This window comes from Sarcophilus harrisii, chromosome 4 (assembly GCF_902635505.1).
Source record: "Sarcophilus harrisii chromosome 4, mSarHar1.11, whole genome shotgun sequence".
Taxonomy (NCBI): Eukaryota; Metazoa; Chordata; class Mammalia; order Dasyuromorphia; family Dasyuridae; genus Sarcophilus; species Sarcophilus harrisii.
Window position 1 is genome coordinate 94,335,323 of NC_045429.1, and position 21,693 is coordinate 94,357,015.

Below are 21,693 nucleotides of genomic sequence, written 5' to 3' on the forward strand. Positions count from 1 at the left end.
AGGGAGGGAAGAAGGGAGGAAGGAAGGAAAGAATAGGAAGTAGGGAAGAAGGAAGAAAGGAAAGGAAAAAGAAAGGAAGGAAAAAGGAAAGGAAAGAACGAAGAAAGGGAGGGAAGAAGAGAAGGAGGGAGGAAAAGAACAAAAAGAAATAAAGGATTTCCAGAAACTGAAAATGTTTTTTCTATATTAGAGCTTTTTCCCAAGTGCCATCCCTGTATGCTATCTGCCTATTAAACGTTTCCCTTTGAATGTTGCTCTAGGATCTCAAACTCAGTAGGTCAAAGCTCTTTCTGATCAAACAATCACTGCCCCAATATTACCTCATATTCATTTCATGTAAATTTAGTGTCTAAATATTCATATTTACATAACATATGTAACATAAGACACATATTCACATTGTCTCCACTCACAGAATACAAACTCCTCGAGAGCAGAATGTTTGTTTCGCTCTGTGTTACCAGAGACTAGATCATTGCCAGGTACACAGTGCTTTAAAAAGCACTTAATAAATGCTTTCTGACAGTCTTTCCTAAGCTTCTCCCTCTTCCCTGCTATCCTCTCTATCTCTCTCAATGGCATCACCACTCCCAAATTATGCAGGCTTGAGTGAGATCTTGGGAGAACCTTTTAGTCCTCCTCCCCCTTGGACTTAACATCCAATCAGCTGCTAGTCCCTGTGAATGCTATCTCCACAACATCTGGTGATTCCAGTCTTACTACTACAATTGCCACCAGCCCTAGTTCATTACCTCTTGCCTGGACTATCATAGTGACCTCTCTGCAAATTATCCCCCATGTACAACCTCCACTTCTCTACTTGTTGAAATCCTTGTCACACTTTAGGAATCAATTCACATGCCTTGTCTTTTTTGATCCTCTCAACTGAAGATGAGCTTTGCCTCCAAAATTTGTTCAGAGCACTCTCTCTCAATCCATCTTACCTGGATCCTTTCACATTCTATCCTATCATTATTGTGTACATATTAATTTATGACCCTCTATTAGATTTATTTCCTGGAAGACAGGGACTATGTCATTCTCCATTTTTGTGGCTGTTGGGCCTGGTATAGTGCTGAGCCTTGAGGTTTTTTTTGTTGTTTTTTTAATTCACATCTGTGATTTCATCAGTACAGGGAACTGCCTGGTAGGGAAACTGTCTACCAATGCAGATCAGCAATCGTTCTGCAATTTATAGTGACAGAAACTGCTTGGGGGCAGTAAGACATTGTAACTTGTTCAGGGCCCCAGAGTTCATCTGAGTCATAGGAAAGACTTGAACCCAGCTCTTCCTTATTCTAAAGCCAGTTACCTAGCCAAGATGCCATGCTACCTTGTAAATAGTAGTGTTCAAACATTTACTGAATTGAATTGGAGGTTCTGTACTGACCCAACTTTGGGGTCAGAATTGTAGGGAATACGTTTTTACACTCAGTTTTTCTCTTCTCATTTTGGAGAAGTGACAAGACATTGTTTAGTCTATGTTGACTTTTATTAGAGGCACTATGTGTATGTATACTGGGGAAGGGGGAACCCTCTTGGGCTAGCTCTGTGCATCCAAGTTTAAAACTCTCTCTGATCTCCAGAGTGAGCCAAAGGAAGCAGGGACAAAGTAGGATTGTGACATCAGAGAGGAGTAGAGAAACATCTAGCAGATTCATCAGTGAAGAAGCCTGGGACTCTGAAGGTCCTCCTAATCTCCACACCAAGGAGGTACCCTGACCTTCTATTTCCACCGACCAGTGACTTTGGCCTTGCCTCGGGTCTTGGAGCTGCAAGGAAGAAAGCAATATTCAGATATAGAATGAGCTTGAGTAAGTTTCATCAGAGAAGGTATTAGAGAGCAGGCAGAGAAGAATGATCCTAAGGAAGGGGGAATAAAGGTTGGAGAGTTTAAATTAAGGGTAAAAGAGGGAAAGGGGAAAGAATAAGGAAGGGCTTTATAGAAGAGAAGCAAAAAGAGAAGCATGTGGACCAAGAAGGAACAAAGGAAGTATACAGAGCAAATTATGTAGGAGGGTGTGAAGGGAGAGCAGTGGACACTTACACCTTCTGGTTATCATTGATTCTATTTCGGAGAACGTTAATCTGCAAGAGAAATAGAATTGGGTGAGCAGAGCTACAGGACCAGGAAAACCCAGGACTAGGACAGAGTTTGGCCCAATGGAAGAGACAATAGATAAGAAGGGGAGCCCAAACACCCCACATCTTTATTATCTTGTATTGCCTCCTAATTAAAGTTCAGCTTCCTCTGTCTGGCATTCAAGGTCATCTGCAATTTGGTGCTTTCCTGGTTTTTAGACCTAATCTCATTATTTCACCAAATACATGCTATACTTCGCCAACCTAAACAATTCTCTGGACCCCAGACATGGTCTTTGCTATTCTGCTTCAAAATTTTTGTCTAATCTGTTCTGAAGCTTTGGGAACAGTTATGATTTATTTGAAGTAGAAACTCCCTTTCCCAGTGGAGAACTTCACAGTCTAAAGAGAATTGCTTGAGGATGTGAGGGTTAAGTGACTTGTCCAGGATCATACAGTTTAGGACAATAATTTACTTTGTATAAATTTGGTAATTATCCACCCCAACCCCCCAGCCTTCCAGTGGATTGGAAGCTACTTGAAGTTAAGGATTTTTTTTATTTAGTCTTTCTTTTTTTAATCACTCTTACCCCTTTTGCCCCCCTCCCCTGCACTACTTGTACTTAACTACAGCTAATAAATACTGGCTGAACTGAACTCAGTGACAATAGTTCATACGTATATTAGTGTTTTAAAATTTCTGATGTACTTTAAGCTGGTTCATGTTGACAAACTTTAGACAGGACATGATCCATATGGTTTCATCTACAATCTGCTTTGTTGGAGGGGATGACTGACTTGTCCAGGATCATACAGCTTATGACAATAATTTATTTGTATAAATTTATGCAATCCATCCCCACTCCCCAACCCTCCAGTGGATTGGAAGCTCCTTGAAATTAAGGATTTTTTTAAAATTTAGTCTTTCTTTTTCAACCCCCTGGCACTACTGGTTTTTAACTACAGCTAATAAATAGCTGAACTGAACTCAATGACAACAATAGTTCACATGTATAGTAATGCTTGGAAATTTCTGATATACTTTTAAGCTGGTTCATATTGACAAACTTTAGAGAGGACATGTTCCATAGAATTTCAGTCACAATCTGCCTTATTGGAGGGAATGACCATATCCCCATAACCAAAGAGGTTACAAATCCATTGATGGGAGAGGGAGATATTTACATCCATTCCTAATTTCATATTCACAATAAGTGCATTGAGGTAGGTAAGTACAACATGCATTTTTTTACCCCCCCCCCCTTTTACAGATGAGGAAAATTAGTCTTAGAAAGATCATTAGGTGTCTTGACCAGGGTCACACAACCAGTCAAAGGTCAAAGTCAAATCTTCTTCCTCATGTTTAGCATTGAACTTTTACCTCTCTTTCAAATTCCCATTTAAATGCCACCCCCTCAGACATACAGAACCCTTGATTTTGTAATTGTGTGATGTACTTATCATGTGACATTGTGAATTATGGCTATCTGAATTGGTGGCTAAGTTCCCTACTAGACTTTAAGTTCCTTGAGGACAGGGGCCACAGTTTAAATGAATTTTGTTTCTCCCTCAATAAATATTACAGAGTATTCTGCATACAGTAGGAATTCACTAAGTGTTTGGTTATACTTTAAGGGTTCAACCAAGATTCTAAGACCACCCTGAGTCCAGGGAAGAGAGTCAGGTTTTTTTCTTTTTCACACTCCAGGATTATATGATAATAGGCTTTAAAAAAGTGTTCTAATGATGAACCTATATCAGGGATATATTGGTAAATATTTAACAACTTCAATTTTTAAAATTGTATATAGGACACACTTTTAGGTTCATTCGCATTATTAATATTTCCCCCATCACTTTTTTAAGTCTAGACCATAAACAAAATAACAGCCCAGATTTTTGGCATTTGTCAATTTCCAAAATATAAATGCTCAAATTGAAATTTTAGCAATCGGGTCAGCAGTTGGAGCTGGCTTCAGCACACCATTGTATCCTCTTACGTTTACTTGATAGGGAAATTTCTAAATGAGAGACCACAGACTTTTGAAAGGCTAGGAATGAGGGGCTGGGGTAAGAGAAGTGGGTTCTAGGCTTGTCTGACCCCAGGAACTCAGAATAACTCAGGTATCTGACATAGAATGTTACAGCTGGAAAATGATCTGAGAAGTCAACTAGTCCAATTCTACCATTTTAGAGTGAAAGTCAAGGAGCAGATGAATTAAGCCCATGCTGCTCCTATTGCTTATGGGGACCACAAATCCCCAAGGTCATAGCCAGAAAGAAGTTCCAAGTCCTAGGGTGTTAGTAGCAGTGATTCACAACATTTCATCTTCGATATGCATTTGACTTCACCCCACATTTGAAGCATCCCACTTTTCCGTCCTTCTCTACTGTCTTGATGTGTCTTTTCTGCTGAGTGGAAGTTTGGAAATTATATATCTGTTTACGTGTGCCTGTCAGTGTAAGCGAGCCCCAGTCGATGAGGGCAGTGGCCCCATTTACTGAATTCTCCCTGGGCATCACCCAACTGTAGCCCAGGGAATAATTAAGTATTTAATCAAGGCTTTGGCAAGAAAAGAATGACACTAATACCTTGTATTTATGTTGTACTTTAGAATTTGCAAATCTTTTACATGCCCTGACCTCATTTGATCCTTACAAAATCCTGGGTGTTAGAAATGACTAAGATAATTTCCCCCATTTTACAAATAATAAAACTGAGAGAAGTCAGAACAGCTAGGGGTAGAGTTGGAACTCAAACATAAATTTCCTGACTTCCCAGCCCATTTCTTTTCACTGTATCACTTCTGTTAGTGAGAGCAAGGGGTAAGCAGGAGACTGAAGGTCACGTTGAGAGGACTTCCAAAAAGAAATAGGAGGACTAGGTTGGGATAATTAGGAATCACCATGGAGAGAGGAGTTGAGCTGCAATTAGAGGAGTGAAACACAGTGGAAACTCAAGGGATTGGTCAGGACAACAGAAGAGATGACAAAAAGAAAAGGGAGGAATAAATTTCTCTTACTTCATACTTCTGTTGCTTAAACCTCTCCTGCAGATCAAATTTCTCTGCCTCCAGATTATAGATCGTTTGCCATAGATCTTTAGCCTTCTCCCTGTGACAGAGGAAAGTAGGAGGCAGGGGAGACAGGAGGAAAACAAGTCAGAACAATAGTCACTGAACCCACTCCTATGGACTCGTTACCAAAGTTCCAAGACACCCAGAAGATTGTTAACACAACCCTAAGCCCCAAAACAATCTTGATCTCAGGTATCCCAACCATTCCTTCCAGTCCTAGAGATATTGGGAATTTCTCCGGTCCCTGTTAAGGGTCCGTTACCAGCTGAGGGGGGGTCAATGAGCCAACACTTCCTAGAAGCTCATAGAAGGCTGAGCTAACTCCTTGGGTATAAGGTCCAAAGGGGGGCTTATTAAAGAATCTAAGGTTTAGGCTAATCCTATAATGTCTCTTAGGGACCTCTAGGAGTGAGGCAGGGTAATAGGGGAAGGAACCCTAACTTAAGTTGGGAGTGGGGATCACTAGTAAATCATAGATAGAAACCTTTGGGTTTCTCAAGAGGTCACAACACACTGTCACTATCAGCAGAGGTCTGCACCTTCACTTCAAGGGGTCAATGGACGGTGAAATGAACCTTCAAATTAAGTATTCCAGATATTACACTCTTGTCCACTCATCATGTCCAATAAGGGCCATGCATGGGATGCTGCTGCCCTCTAGTGTTATTTGTTGAGATCGGTCCCTAACTAGCTAAATCTGCTCAGCCTTGAAGCCAGGTCTCCATCCCTCTCACCTCAGCTGATCTTCATTCAGGTGGTCAATAGCCAACACCTTCCTTCTCTCTGCCAAGATCTTCTTTTTCTTCTCTCTTTCTGTCTGCCTTTTCCCAGTCTTTCGCTCTGTCTACAGTGAAGGAGATCAAGAAAGATGTTAAGGAAGGGAGAAACTGTCATCCCCTGCCCATCCACTAAATATCTATCCCACAGAAGCCCTAAGGTTTGCAAAAGTTCCCTCACAATTCCCTTTTGGGCCCCAGGCTCTAGCTGGCACCCAGAGTCCTTGAAGAAGCTTAGACTTTCTAGAAAATTAATACTGAAAGGGCTCTCCTGGGGGAAAGCGAGTGGTACAGTGGGCAGGGTACCAAATTTGAAGTCGGGAACATTAATCTCATCTGTGTAGATGCCTGCAAATCATTTAATTCCTCTGGGCCTCCATTTCCTCTTCTATAAAATAAGGTGGTTGAACTAAATGGCTCCCAAAGCCCCTTTTCAGCTCTTAATCTGTGATGACATTATAATTACTCCCTTTTAATCTCAGATTTCTTCTATCCCTGTTCACTTTTTGCCTCCCCCAACCCTGGATCTTTTTCTTTTAATTATCCATTAAATTTAGAACCCTTAAATAACATAATATCAGAACTTAAAGTGGCTTCAGAAGTTTCCTAGTCCAACCTATACCTAAATGAGGGTCTTCTTGAAGTAGCCCTGACAAGCCAGTCCCTGCTTGAATAACTCGAAAAGCCATTACCTCCAGAGAAAGGGTCCTTGGGAGTCATTTAACAAAATAACAACCTAAAACACCAGTCCCTTGATTGTTAACCTAACTCTGTCTGTTATTATCCTTTTGTGGTTCTTCAGCAGACTTGCTATCTCTTTTAGGGAATCTTTCCAGATTTATGAAAGGACTTCAAATATTGATACCTACCTGAGCTTGCTAGATCAGGAAACCATGAGAGAAAAACCAAGGGAGAAAAATTCAGACATGCAGGCAGAGACCCAAGGGAGAAGTGGGGAAGGGGTAGGAGAGGAGAGAAAGAGAAACACAAGGAAAGGGAGAGAAGGAAAGGAAAAAGCAGCAAATGTTAACTGTTGTCTGTCTATTATGATATAATCTCTGCACGAGAATAGGGATTCTTTTTTCCAGAAAAAAATAGTGTAATTATATTTGGGGCATGGGGAACAACATGGGGAGGTTTCAGACTTTGGAAATTTGAGAGATAATTTCTCATTACATTATGAAAAGTAGGTAGCTACCTTCCCACCCCCAAGACACATGGGTTGGAATATTGAGAGAAGTTCCAATCGATCAGGGGCTTGGAATAAAGACTTGCCCCAAACCCTGGGGCACCTAAACATAGCCCTGTAGCATATCTTGCTAAATCCTATTAATAAGTAAATAAAACATGAGAGTATATTGGGTGACAGTTTAAGGGAGGCAGTGCTACTTCTGGGATAAAATTTGGGGTCCTATTATGTGCCTTTAGGTACTTCTTACTATCAATCCTACCAATGTGGGGAGGAATCAATAGAGCAATGGGGAAGACTTGGTTTGCTACTATTGAACAGTGAGAAGTATCCCAGGAGATGCTAGAGGCAGCTTCTAAGGGAATCAGGAAGGCTGGACACACTGGGGGGTTGAGAGAGGGATCTCTATGTTTAGGAGATGTCTCATACTTAGAAGTCTTGAAAGGGTGAGGTTTATAATCAGTAAATGGGAGATTCTTCCCGAGCATCCAACATAAATCCTGTAGTCTAATCTTTACTTATGTATGCTATTGACATATCCTCACTTATTACTAATACCCTACTCAGGGATTGGGCCCCTATCTCCATGACACATCCTTCTTACCTTCTGAATGTAACCACCAAAGTGCATCATATTGGAGAGAGCTTTTTTTTTCCGAGCATCATCTTCAGCCTTCCTCCTGTTCTCTTCCTCCTCTCTTCGGGCTTTTTCTTCCTGTGTTGTTGTAAGGTGAAAGGGAATAGAGTGGGATGAGGAGTTAATAAAAAAATCCAGGGAGAAGAAACCAGCTGTTGTCTTGGGGAAAAACATTTGCCATTGAGTGGGAAGATACACAGTTTGTAGAAGACCATAGTTAGTCTGGGATAGTGCCTGAAATTTTATTTTTGAATACCGATACAAATGTTGACATTTATTCTAGTTAAACCACTTGCCTAATATCATATGGCTAGTAAATGATTCAAATCTCCTTTTTCTGATTCCAGTCCCAGTAATCTTTCCAACATAGCACCGCAGAAAGGGCTATGTTACTCCATTATGTTCATCCCTCAACTATGAAACAATCTTCAACTAAATCATCTTATTCAAACATCCTAATATAGTTATACATATATGTAAATATACATACATATACACATATATATATGTGTGTGTGTGTGTGTGTATTGCATATACCTAGTCAGTATATATTGACTCCCTCATTAGAACATAAAATCTGCAAGGACAGGAACTATTTTTTTACCCTTCTTTGCATTCCTGGCATAGTGCTTAGAATATAGTAACTGTTTAATAAATACTGTTTAACTAACATATATAGTGGGATAGAGTAGAAATATTGTTTAATATAGAATGAGGACATCTGGGTCCTAATTTCATCTATGCTATTAACTGTATGAATTTGAGTAAGTTATGAAACAGGAATAACCAATTTTCCTTCCATGTACAGTCTGGAGGGAGCTTGAACTTTGAGGTTTGTGCATTCTGACCAGCACAGCCTGGTCAGAAACAATGTATTAGGGGGTATAACTTCTGTTGTTTTTTTGAATCGGGCAACAATAAAATGATGGTGGTGGTGATGGGTGGTAGGATGAGAGCATTACTGGTCACTTACCGCCAAACGGTTCTGACGCTCTTTCTCCCGTTCATTCCGGATGCGCTGTTGTTCCGCTCGCTCAGCCCTCCGATTTTCCTACAGGGAAAAGAATTATAACCAATGTGGAAAGGGGAAGAGAGAGAGAAGGAGGAGCCTCTTTTCTTTTCTTTTCAAAATTTTGTTTAGCTTTATTGCATTTTAAAGATATTGCATTTTTTTTTTTTTTTACAATTTGAAAGTTTGTAACCCTGTCACAAGTCTCTTTTCTCAAGACCCCTGATGAGGCAAGAATTGGGAAAATGTAATAGGAGCAAATCCAACATAGAGCTGTCTGAAAAGTCTTTCACTTTCACCTTTCTAATCAATCCTTGACCTAACTGCCTGATGATATTCTTTATGATTTTATCATTTCACTCCTTGCTCAAGAAGCTTTAATATTCACTATTACCTATAAAACCTGAAATTCTTAGCCTAGAATTCAAGTCCCTCCACAAGCTGGCACCATCTTTCCAGCTTTACTCATGCTACTCTCCTCCACATACACTCCACTCTACACAATATGAACAATAAAAGTACACTAGATTTGGACCAAGATTCAAATCCCAACTCTGCCACGAAGATTTAAATACGAATTTGAGCTTTGCCATATACTCTGTGAACCTCAGTTTCCTCATTTGAAATAGGGAAGGGCTGAATCAGATAATCTCAAAGATTGCTTTTAGCTCCAGATCTCCGATTATGAGTATCCCTCACATTAGTTACCTTTTCTTACTGTATTCTTTGTCTGAAATCCACCCACCATCCTTCCCTGCTGAATTATCTGTCCTTCAAAGCCCATCTCAAATTTCATTTCCTCCATGAAGCCTTCCTAGATACTCCTAGTCAATAAAGAACCCTCCCATCTTGGGTCTCATCTAACAAACACTTAATTGTACTTCTCTTATGCACTTCCTATGTTTTGTTTTGCATAGTAATTATTGATAGAAAGATCACGTCCATCTTCTGGATTGTATGTGTCATGAAGTAGATGCTCTATTTTATTTCACCTTTGTGTCTTCCTTAGCCCTAAGTACACTGTTCTGTATACAACAGATACTTAATAAATTCTTATTGAACTTGTTAAAACTTTGTCCCAAACTCCCAAGCTCCTACTCCATAATTGACCTCAGAAATAATAGCTACACAGGGCAATTTACTACTAGTCAAAGACCACCAGAAAAATACAGATAAGATTATTCCTGGGCAGACTTTGGGGCAGTAAATAGTCATAAAAGTGATGTAATAGAAAGAATGATAAATTTGAAGTTAGGAAGTGTTGACTTTAAATCCTGACTCAGTATTGCCTGGGTGATGTGGGCAACATCATTTAATCTCTCACCAGGTGTCCCTTTCTTCATCTAAAATAAAGAAGTTGTACCAAATAACCTCTGAAGTCATCTATATCCTCTTCTACATCTATAAGCCTAAGTGTACTGATTCAATAAATATAGATAATACTTGAGGGGTGTGTATGTGTGTGTATTTGTAAGTGTGTGTGTGAATTAACCAATTTATATGTTATCTATATAATAGTAGCGTAAAGTAGAAAATGAGCCTTTGAGTCAGGAAGTGTCAAATTGTGTCAAATATTGCTTCTGACACACTGGTGTCATCATCAGTGTGATCCTGTGTTGGTTCCTTGAGCTCTCTGTGCTCCAAGAAACTCTCTAAAAAGAAAAGCTGAGCAGTTCGTGATCTTACACTGGCAGAGGGAATTTCCTCACCAGGAACTCCATAGAGCAGTAAAATCACAGGTATGTGAAAACAAAAAATAAAGAAAGAAACTTCATAGCCCTGGGTGAGAGGGATAATCGTCCTCAGCTGCTGCATATGGCCCACGGCTGTAATTTGAGGACCCCTGATCTAGGGAGTGAATTGGAAGAGGCAGAATGGGATCGAGATAAATAGAGAGTTTGAGGGGAAAGGGATAGAGTGGGATATCTGGAAAGCAAGGAAGAATAATAGCAATAGCTAAAATTGCAAACTTTGAGGTTTACAAAGTGCTTGGCTTGACATGAATTATGTCACTGGATATGAGTGCAAAGTACACCAGACTTAGAATCAGAAAGATGGTCATTCAGATCATCGCTCCCATCATTAATTGGTAACTGGGTAGCATAGTGGATAGAGTGGAAGACTTGGAGACAGGAAAACCTGAATTTGAATTCCCTCTGAAATGCTAATTAAGTATATGTCTCTAGGGAGGTCACTAATGCTTTCTGAAAGTCACTTATATTTCCTCATCTGTAAAATGGACATTTAAATTTTTATCTGCCTCAGTTTCCCCATAGGTACAATAGGCATAATAATAGCACCTATCTTAAAGAATTGTTATGAGGATTGAAGAAAATAATGTTATATACATGCATATATAATATGTTGCATATATGTGGTACTTTGCAAAGCTTTATATAAATACTATCTTTCATTATTAATTGTGAACACTACACAAATCCCCAAAATTCTCTGAGTCAGCTTCCTTGGCCATCAAATGGTAGTAACAATACTTAGAGTACTTACTTCAGAGGGTCATTCTAGGGAAAGTGTTTTGTAAATTGTAAAGAGCTTTGCAAATATAATGATATAATAAATGATACTGGGTTGTAGGCTATTAAATGGGGCAAGAATCAGAAGCATTCCAAACTTGAACACGTTAACCGGAGGAACAAGACTCCAGTCCATAAGCCCAACCTTGTAGGGCTTCCTGGTCAAGAGGACAGAGATTTTCTACTTACAATCCTATCCTTCAGAGAGATGAGCTCCTCCTCTTCCTTCTTTCGATTTTCAAAGTGAGCCTCGATCAATGTTTGCAGTTCATTCAGGTCCTTCTCCATGCGCTTCCGGTGGATGTCCTGCCAGAGAGGAGGATATGCTCAGAGAAGCAGAGATTTACGGTCAGAAGGAAATTTAGAGTTCATGAAATTCAATCACTTATTATTATAGCTTGGGAAGAGCAAGTCAATAGAGTAAAAATGGCTTGTTCAATGTCACACAACTGCTAAGTAGCTGAAAGAGAATTTGAACTCAGGGCTCTCTCACTCCAACTCCAATATTCTATGAACTTCATCAAATATCTAATAAGGTCTCTAGTTCTAAATTAGGATTCCCAAGCCTGGAGTAGGCATAGGATAGTGGTGAGGAATGAGACATCTCCCAGACAGTCAAGCAACAGAAGAACCTGAGTTTTTCCTAAACAATCCTAAGTAGATGTTGGCCAGGACCCCTGACAGTAGTCAGTAGTTTAGGCATGGACCTACATGTTCTAGCGGGTAGAAGACCATCCCACCCAGATTGACTCCAACCCATATAGAGCTCCTTTCTTCCCCATGAAGGAGAGTTCTCTTGACTTTTTGACCTGCTCTCTGCAAACTCAACACTTACATCAAAATCTACTCTCTCTCCATCGGGGATTTTTGGTGGTATCAAGTTGGGCATGAAAAGCCTGTAAGGAAGAAGGAGATGGGATTAGTGAAGACTGCCATCAATTTGGTTATAAAGGTTTGTGACTGGAGGGTCCAATTCCCCCATTTTATGTATGAGAAAAACTAAGGCCAGACAAGAGGATTTGTCTAAAGTCCCAGGAAGTAAGAAGCAAAGCTGTTTTATAGGAGACCAGAGGGAGCCTCAGCATAGATGACCTATTTCCTTTCTCCAAACCCCAAGGCTCCAACACAGTCAACTCTCAACTAACCTCAGGACAGTTACTTGGGTTGTAGTTTCTTTAACTCCAGCCTTCAAGACATTTCCTGCTATTACACCTGTTTAACTTATATTAAATTACTTGTTGACCAGGGGAGGGGGAGGGGGAAGGAGAAAAATAACGAACATATGGTTTTGCAAAGGTGAATGTTGAAAATTATCTTTGCATGTATTTTTCCCCTGAGGCAATTGGGGTTAAGTGACTTGCTCAGGGTCACACAGCTAGGATGTGTTAAGTGTTTGAAGCCAGATTTGAACTCAGGTCCTCCTGACTTCAAGGCTGGTGCTCTATCCACTGCACCACCCAGCTATCTCTTTTGCATGTATTTTTATTTTTTTTCTTTCTTTTTTTTTTTATTTAATAGCCTTTTATTTACAGGATATATGCATGGGTAACTTTACAGCATTAACAATTGCCAAACCTCTTGTTCCAATTTTTCACCTCTTACCCCCCCACCCCCTCCCCTAGATGGCAGGATGACCAGTAGATGTTAAGTACATTAAAATATAAATTAGATACACAATAAGTATACATGACCAAAACGTTATTTTGCTGTACAAAAAGAATCAGACTCTGAAATATTGTACAATTAGCTTGTGAAGGAAATCAAAAATGCAGCTGGGCATAAATATAGGGATTGGGAATTCAATGTAATGGTTTTTAGTCATCTCCCAGAGTTCTTTCTCTGGGCGTAGCTGGTTCAGTTCATTACTGCTCCATTGGAAATGATTTGGTTGATCTCGTTGCTGAGGATGGCCAGGTCCATCAGAACTGGTCATCATATAGTATTGTTGTTGGAGTATATAATGATCTCCTAGTCCTGCTCATTTCACTCAGCATCAGTTCGTGTAAATCTCTCCAGGCCTTTCTGAAATCATCCTGTTGGTCATTTCTAACAGAACAATAATATTCCATGATATTCATATACCACAATTTATTCAGCCATTCTCCAGCTGATGGACATCCATTCAGTTTCCAGTTTCTAGCAACTACAAAAAGGGCTGCCACAAACATTCGTGCACATACAGATCCCTTTCCCTTCTTTATAATCTCTTTGGGATATAATCCCAGTAGTAACACTGCTGGATCAAAGGGTATGCACAGTTTGATAACTTTTTGCGCATAGTTCCAAACTACTCTCCAAAATGGTTGGATTCGTTCACAACTCCACCAACAATTGCATGTATTTTTAAAAATAAAAATCTATTTTTTCAAAAGACGTTTTCCTGCTTAAGGAATGAGATCACAAAAATACAAGCCTGTCTAAGATGCTCACAGGTACTCATTAAAGCTAGAAAAGACCATTTTACATTGTGATCTCACTGAGGGCAAGGATTGTCTTTTACATTTCTTTTGTATCCCTAGCACTTAGCACAGTCCCTGACATACAGTAGATGTTTAATAAAAGCCTGTTGACTGACCCCACAGCTCCCAGTCCAATCCCCTTATATTTTAGATAAGTTCTTTATGATCAGCCACTGAAGGGGATGGAATGGGGGTGTCAAAAGTAAAGATAGGGAAGAAGTTAGCATTCTCTTCAGGTTTCAATCAATCAGTAAACGTTTATTAAGTGCCTACTACACTACAGGCATGATGTTAAAGCCTGAGGGTATGAAAAGAGGCAAAAAGAGCCCTTACTCTCAATGAGCTCACAATCAGCAAATAGATATATGCAAAGCTGGCCATATTCAGGATAAATAGACAATAATTAACAGAGAGAAGGCACAGAATAATGAGGGAATGAGGAAGACATCTTGTAGGAGGGGGGATTTTATAGTTAGGACTTTTCTCTATGTTCTTGTAGCACAGTTGACAGAGTACCAGGCCTGGAGTCTAGAAGACCTGAGTTCACTTCCTAGCTGTTACGCTGAGAAGTCACTTAACCTTGTTTGCCTCAGTTTCCTTTTCTGTAAAATAAAATAGAGAAGGAAATGGCAAACCACTTCTGCCAAGAAAATATCAAATGGGCTCACAGTCAGTCACAATTGAAATGTGTCTTTCAACAAATTGTCTTTCAATAGAGAATGAAAAGAGTCATAAGGTCATAAACTGATAGTGTTAGAACTGGACAAGCCTCAGAGACCATCTAGTCAGATTTTAGAGATGAAGAAAGCAAGCTGAACTCAAAGAAAGATGCTGCCTTATAGATTTGTGGAAGAAAAAAGGTGTTTCATAGACATGAGGAAGGCAGGACAATATCTTGAAAGTGCAAGTGGAGGATATAGGTTCAGATCCTGACTGCTACTTACTAGCTGTGTGAATTTGAATTCATTCTTTATCACCTGAGCCTCAGTCTCTTTATCTGTGAAATAAAAGGTTTGGAAACTAATATCTTAGATCCTTTTCAGCTCTAAATCCCAGGATCCCATGTCCCTATAAGGAATGAGGATTGTAATTGGGACTAATCTCTATTCGTTTTAAGAAGCTCTCATTGAAATGGAAGGAAACTTGAGGAGCTATTGAGACTCTGGATGTACTGCATGTGTTTCCCTCTTCAACCCCCTGTTCTCCATTTCATCTCTAGACAAAGTCTGAAGATGGGTAAAAGGAGAATTCTAGAGAACCTTTGATTGGGCACCTTGGTAATGAATGAAGGCTAGCACAGAACCCCTGACCTCAGATCATCCTCACACTATGGAGTTTCCAAATTTTTCCTCCTCTTTCTGTCACTCCAGGTGTGCCTCCCAAGTGTCCCTATGATCCAGACTGACATCACCTGGAAAAAAATGCTGGTTGGAAAGTTCATAATTTATCCCTTTGTTGTAACAAATAAATGCTTGTTCATTGAGGAATGGTTTGAAGAAATTTTGGACCATGAATTGATAGATTATTATAATATCGTAAGAAATGAGAACTAGAGAGAAACATGAACTGATGCAGAAAGAAGTAAACAGTTAAAAAGAAAACAATATACCGAATCGCTACAATGATGCAAATATAAAGAACAACCACCACAAAACAAAAATGAATGCTGCAAAATTACAAAATCTAAGCTTGGCCCCAAAGAAAATATAAGGAGACATCTTCCCACTTCTTTGCAAAGAGGTGTTTGTGAGAAAGGGTTAGTGGTGAAAGGTTCCAGGTGAAGGGTTACATATATTGCCTAATTTTTCAATGTATTTATCTGTTTTGCTAATTTTTTTCTTTTACAAAATTCTTTGCTATGTGAGGTGACTATCTGAGAGGGGGGAAGGAATGAATATAGGAGAATAATTGGGTTTGTGTAAAAGCAAAATAAAAATTTATTTATTAAAAGAAAGTAATTGAGCTCTCTACTAGGTATCCTTTCTTCCTTATTCCAGTCTCAACTGCAGAAAAGGTCTCTGATCTAATTCTCCCTTTGGACAGAAAAGCATTGTCGATCCCTTCCCTCCTCCCACTCTTCTCTGGTGTCCCTGCACCAGTCTTAGTCATAACTATTTACATTTACTCACTCTTATCTTTGAGATACTCTTATCTTTGCTTCTAGCACCCAATCAAAAAGGTTTCATACTCACTTGGGCTTGGGTTTCGATTCCTCCACTGGGCCATCTACAGAAGAGAGAGGAAAAACACTTATGAGGTGAGAGCTGAATTCTAGTCCTGACCTGCATCTGAGCCTGATCTTTTGAAAATTGAGTCAAGTTGTCAATTGTGATAACTTAGGCAAACAACATCATCCCTCTGGGTTTCAGTTGACTTCTAATTAAAATGAGTCTGGGCCTGTTTATCTGTTTCCTTTAATCTCTAACATTCTGTGGTTCTTTAGCAAACAGGGGCACTGCCAGCCAGTCACTTTATCCTTTTTCAGTGATGAGGGTCCAATTATTGTTGCCCATCTCCCATTCACATCAGCTGTTATACACTCTACTCACCAGCTGAGGGCAATTTCAGGAAGATGCCAAATTCTAGGGTTCTCAAAGAGAAGGCAATTTCTCTCTTCTCTCCTTGTGCCCCTCCTTTTGTGGGTGGCAGGGTTTATCTGGTTAGTTTCTAGATGTAGTCAGTGTGGATTTAACCAATAACTATCTTGATTTGGCTCAGCTCCCACCCAGTGGGAGAACTCTGCCCTCTTACCTTTGGGCTGTATGGGCACTCTAATTACATGAACCCTGTATCATGGAGTCAGTCACATAAATATTGATTAGGTATTATATTACTTAATTACAGGCTCAAATGGATAAAATAAAAATATAATGTAAAAATGTTAGGAGTAAAATCAAAATACATTAGAGTACAGCCAGCTTCTCCCATACCCAGATCTCCATAGGCAGCAAGATTAGAAGAAGTATGTGTGTGTGTGTGTGTGTGTGTGTGTGTGTGTGTAGTCAGTAATTTTTCAGTCATGTCTGACTCTTCAAACCCCTATTTGTGGTTTTTCTTTGCAAAAATACTGGAGTGACTTGGTATTTTCTTCTCTAGCTTATTTTACAGATGAGGAAACTGAGGGAAACAGGCACATGACTTGCTCAAGATCAGACAACTAGGAAATGACTAAGACCAAATTTGAACTCACAAACATGAGTCTTCTTGACTCCAATTCCAGGATTCTATGCACTGTGCCACTTAGCTGCTCTAGAATCAGTAAAATCTGAGTTCAAATTTTACCCTAGTTAGGTCACTTAATCTTTCTCAGTTTCAATTTCCTCAGTGTAAATGGGGATAAAAGGCACATACCTCACATTGGGAGGATAAAATTGTCATATTTTCAAAGGGTTTTGCAAAGCTTAAAAGTACTACATAAATGCACACTATCTTAAGCATATCTCAATCCCAAAGGTTCCTTAATACAGTTCTAGTGCTTATACCCAGAGTATAAATATACTCTTGCTATAGTTTTAAGAATGGAGACTTCCTCAGATATTCCCTAATCATTAAAGAATTCGATTTATTTTTTTCTCTTCCAACCAATTAGAATATTCTTACAAGAGAAGGAGCAATGGAAAATTAAATCCTGTCTCCGTCACTTTATTACTCTTTTATACCTATTGGAAAAAGGTGGGCCTAAGTTCCCTTATGAAGCACTATAGGTGTGTTGGGATTGAGGGTTCAGAGGATCACATGAGCTAAAAACTCTCATTTTTTTGTTTTTTTTTTTGTATCACCACCTGATCCCTTAGGCAGTCAAGGGAAATACTGGGCTCCCCTTCTCAGAAAAATGCTTTTCGATAATTGAAGGAAATACAAAATTTTAAAGATTAGTGAAAATAAAGACATTTTTCCCTGTCCAAGTTCATAGAATGCCTGAAATCTACCCATGAACCCATTAATGAAAGGAGGTGGTCTGTGGACCTTATGTTAAGAACTCCTGATCTACTTGGAAAATTCCAAAAGACTCATGATGAAAAATGCTATTCATGTCCAGAGACAGAACTGACAGAGTCTGAATGCAGATTGTAGCATGTATTTTCACTTTTTTGGTGGGGTTTCTTTGTTCCTTTTTTTTTTTTTCCTTTTTTATATTTTTTCCTTTTGTTTTCCTTTTTCTTTTCCTTTTGTTATATTTCTTCTTTCACAACATGACTAATGTAGAAATATGTCTTACGTGATAGCACATGTATAACCTACATCAGATTGCTTGCCGTCTTAGAAAAGGGGGGGAAGAAGCAAGAGGGAGAAAAATTTGAAACTCTAAAATCTTTCAAAAAATGAATGTTGAAAATGGTCTTTACATGTAATTAGAAAAAATAAAAACTATTAAATTTTAAAAATAAAAAATAACCCCTCATCTATTTCAACTCCCTTATAGTACAAATGGGAAAACTAAGGCCCAAAGAAATGAAAAGACTTGCTTGAGATCCCAAAGCTAGTCAATAGCAAGACTAGGATTTAAATGAGAAGTCTTCTGCCTCCCAATCCAGCGTCTTTTCTCCAGTGTCACATTATGTGTATTTGATACTAAGATCCCCAAATTCCCAGGCAGACATAGCATTGCCCCCACCACATGACTTCCTACCCCACGTCTGAGTGAGAGAGATCTTTGATAAATAGTCTTCCAAAGCTGCTACCCAAGAATTCCTCCCCTCCCACATCCCCCAGCCCTCTCAGATTACTCCCCCTAGACTCTATAGAGGCCCACAAGGGTGAGTCACCCAAAACTCCAGCAGCTGCTGGTGGTGTTTCAAGCCCACAGTAAGCCTCTGGCCTCCCTTTCTTCCAAATTATCCTCAACACCTGCTTTTTCTGCTAAACTATTCATTGTATATGCCCAAGAACTACTGAAATGGACACTGAAGCCACGTTGTATTCATTTGCCTGTGGATTATATACAGTGGTCAGCTACTTCTTCCCATCTAAAGGGTACAAAGTAATTTGAGTGATTTATCTTAAAGGAATGTGAATCTAGAAAAACATTTTATCTCCTCATACCTCCTCAGTCCCACCCTCACCCTCACCATCCAAATCATCGTGTTTATTAAAGCTGAATAGAAGTGTCTTTTTCATTATCTGCTGTTTTGGGTTATGAGCTTTTTGAAACTGCACCCAACAATCTTAGGAAGGCAGGGGTTGAGTGTATAATGAGGAGATATCTTTCTCTCTTTGTGCTTTTCCATTCTTCATGGCCAAATACTAGCTACAGCTCAGGCCTCCATTGTTTAATTACTTTTATGTGGGATCTGGGACAGCTAGATGGTGCAGTGGTTAGAGCTTGGGCCTAGAGTCAGGAAAACCTGAGTTCAAATCTGGCCTAAAACCCTTAGTAGCTATGTGACTCTAGGGAAATCACTTAACCCAGTTGCCTCAGTTTCCTTATCTATAAAATGAGCTGAAGAAGGAAATGGCAGAGCACTCCTGTATCTTTGCCAAGAAAACTCCAAATGGGGTCACAAAGAGTCAGATGTGACTGAAACGACTAAATGACCACAAATGTGAGATCTACAGTAAGGTATCTGGAGTGCTACATGGGGTCATTTACCTGCCCCAGATTCAATTTATCTATATGTGATCTGGGTAAGTTGTCAGGGAATTAGAAGGTACACACATTGAGATTTCAATATCCAAACCCTGTGTTTGCCAGGGAAGATTTGGTCCTATTCACCCTTTCTAGCACATCTTTCCTCCTCACTTTACTGATCCATTTGAAGTCTAGAGCATCTCCACCAGAAGGAGAAATATGAGCAAAACTCCCCCTCTCCTTCCTCCTCCAGCTTCCTTCTCCTCCTCCCCACATTCCATGTCCCCCATGGCCCAACTCTATCCCACCTAGGTTGACACCATCCCCAAATTACCTTCCACTTCTTTAACTTCTTCTTCTTCTTGTTCTGTTTCTAAAGAAAAAAAAGAAAAGGCAGATAAAGGATACAGTCCTGAACTCCAAGAAGCCCACGTGAATATAGCCCTTCCCTACTACTGGTCTGATTGTCAACCGACAGAAAGGATTAAAGCCTGTTCACCAGACTATTTCAAGCCATGGTAGGTTCTGAATGAGAGACAGAGGGAATAGTTCCATAAACTCTCATCCTAAAGGCCATTATTTTGTAGTGAAATTCTCTTTGAAACAAAAATAAGAAGGAAATCTTCAAAACTAGCCAGGCTATTTTAAAAAATTGGGTTCACCTAGATATTTCTTTCTTTATTTCTACAATCAATTCCACCTATCCCTAATTGTCTTACCTTCTACCTTGGTCTCCTCCGCTTCTGCCTCAGCCTCTTCCTCTTCAGCAGCTGCCTCTTGTTCTGGATGATGGGAAAAGGACAATGAATGACTAGGAATTCTACTTTCTTTCATAACACAGATTCTGGAATAGACAATTAGGACTAAGGACAGAGAAAGAACTTTGGAAATAGACTCGGAGACACATATTGTAGTTACAATCAGGACACAAAGTGAAATTGGAGAACCTGTTCTGGATAAAAGAAGCTACCCATGACTTTACCTAAAACTCAAACCCAGGAAATAAGAATTTGAGAAGATACGATTGGAAGTGAATTTTCAATTCATTCATTATGTTCAAGTTACAGTCACAGCTTTGGGGAGTAAGGCATTAATGATCTACATAGTATGAAAGATAATCTAAAGAGGACAATCAAATGGTGAGGAAAATGCTATAGAAAGATTTGTCAAAGGAACAGCAGGTGTGTAACCTGAGAAAGGGAGAAAATAAAGGCAAGGGAAAGGAAGAAAAGGAAAGCAAAGATAAAGGGAAGAGAAAAAAATCAAAGTAAGAGAAGGGGAGGGATAAGAAGGAAAGGAAGGGGAGGGAAAGAGAAAGTTTAAAAATAAATGATTGCTGAATTCAAACATTTGAAGAGCTATCAGGTAGAAAAGGTACTTGACTTGGTCTGTGTGGTCCTAGAAAAGAGGCAATGAGTAGAAGTTGCAGAGAGGCAAATGTTGCTTCCAAGTAAGGAAAAGCTTCCTAACAATTGGGTCTATACGGAAGTGTAATGGGCTATCTCAAAAGACAGTGGATTTTCTATTAGTGTAGGCCTTTAATTAGAGACTAGATGACCAATTGTTAGAGATTTTGAAAGGAGATTTCTGTTCAAGTATGATTTGGGCTAGATCCAATGCCATTCAACATTTATTAAACTTCAACTAATCTTCAAGGCACTATAGTGCCTCTTAGACAATGAGGATACAATGACAAAATGAAACATTCTCTGCCCTCAGGGAACTTGCCTTCCAAATCTGAGATTCCATGATTCTAGTATTTTAAGGTAGAGGATGAAATCTTATCTTTTTAAATGATGCATCCAGACCTTACATTGCTCTGAGTAGAAGACAGTGAAGAGATATCACCTCAATACCTCCAATAAGCTGGATTGAACTCAGCCAGTCTGCCATATTTCAAAAAGGTAAGGGAGCAGCAACTAATTTAACCTTTCCTCCTTATCCCTTTTCCTCAATGGCAGCAAAAAAGGATGTTACCAGTAGAATGCAAGTTCCTTGAGAATGCAGAACAGTTTTGTTTTGTTTTGTTTTGCTTTACTACCTCTAAGGACTAGTGTTAGTATATAACTAGCAAATGTTTGTGACGTTGGATTAACAAATCTTCTGAATTCTTGTTGTGAAAGTTCTGTCCCTTGATTTCATGGCATTTGAAACTATACCCACTCTTGGCAGGGATGAGGAAATGTAAGGAGAAAAGAGGAGTTATTCCATTCTGGAATTATGCTCATTTCTTGTTATTAGTATTTGAAATTAGTACCATTTTTAAAAGTAAAGTTTCAAACAGTTTGAAGTTTGAAGACACTTGTTCATATGGAACAGCTGTGGTGAGGCTGTAAGTCTACATTGTACTCAAAACTAAGTATA

General features: G+C 39.3%; 1 protein-coding gene across 6 annotated transcripts in view; it reads right to left on the reverse strand.

The window, feature by feature from the left end:
* Window positions 1–1,470: 1,470 nt before the first annotated feature.
* TNNT2 (troponin T2, cardiac type) overlaps window positions 1,471–21,693 on the reverse strand; it is a 31,310-nt gene continuing 11,087 nt past the window's right edge. For all 6 annotated transcript variants that reach the window (XM_031937126.1, XM_031937123.1, XM_031937121.1 and 3 more), the window contains 12 exons: window positions 20,049–20,111; window positions 19,664–19,702; window positions 15,953–15,986; window positions 12,137–12,197; window positions 11,491–11,607; window positions 8,735–8,812; window positions 7,729–7,839; window positions 6,805–6,813; window positions 5,894–6,003; window positions 5,106–5,196; window positions 2,048–2,088; window positions 1,471–1,772 (listed from right to left, as the gene is read on the reverse strand). In XM_031937126.1, coding sequence (XP_031792986.1) covers window positions 1,727–1,772; window positions 2,048–2,088; window positions 5,106–5,196; window positions 5,894–6,003; window positions 6,805–6,813; window positions 7,729–7,839; window positions 8,735–8,812; window positions 11,491–11,607; window positions 12,137–12,197; window positions 15,953–15,986; window positions 19,664–19,702; window positions 20,049–20,111 — 800 coding nt within the window. In that variant the 3' untranslated portion in view covers window positions 1,471–1,726. The remainder of the gene's footprint in view (window positions 1,773–2,047; window positions 2,089–5,105; window positions 5,197–5,893; window positions 6,004–6,804; window positions 6,814–7,728; window positions 7,840–8,734; window positions 8,813–11,490; window positions 11,608–12,136; window positions 12,198–15,952; window positions 15,987–19,663; window positions 19,703–20,048; window positions 20,112–21,693) is intronic.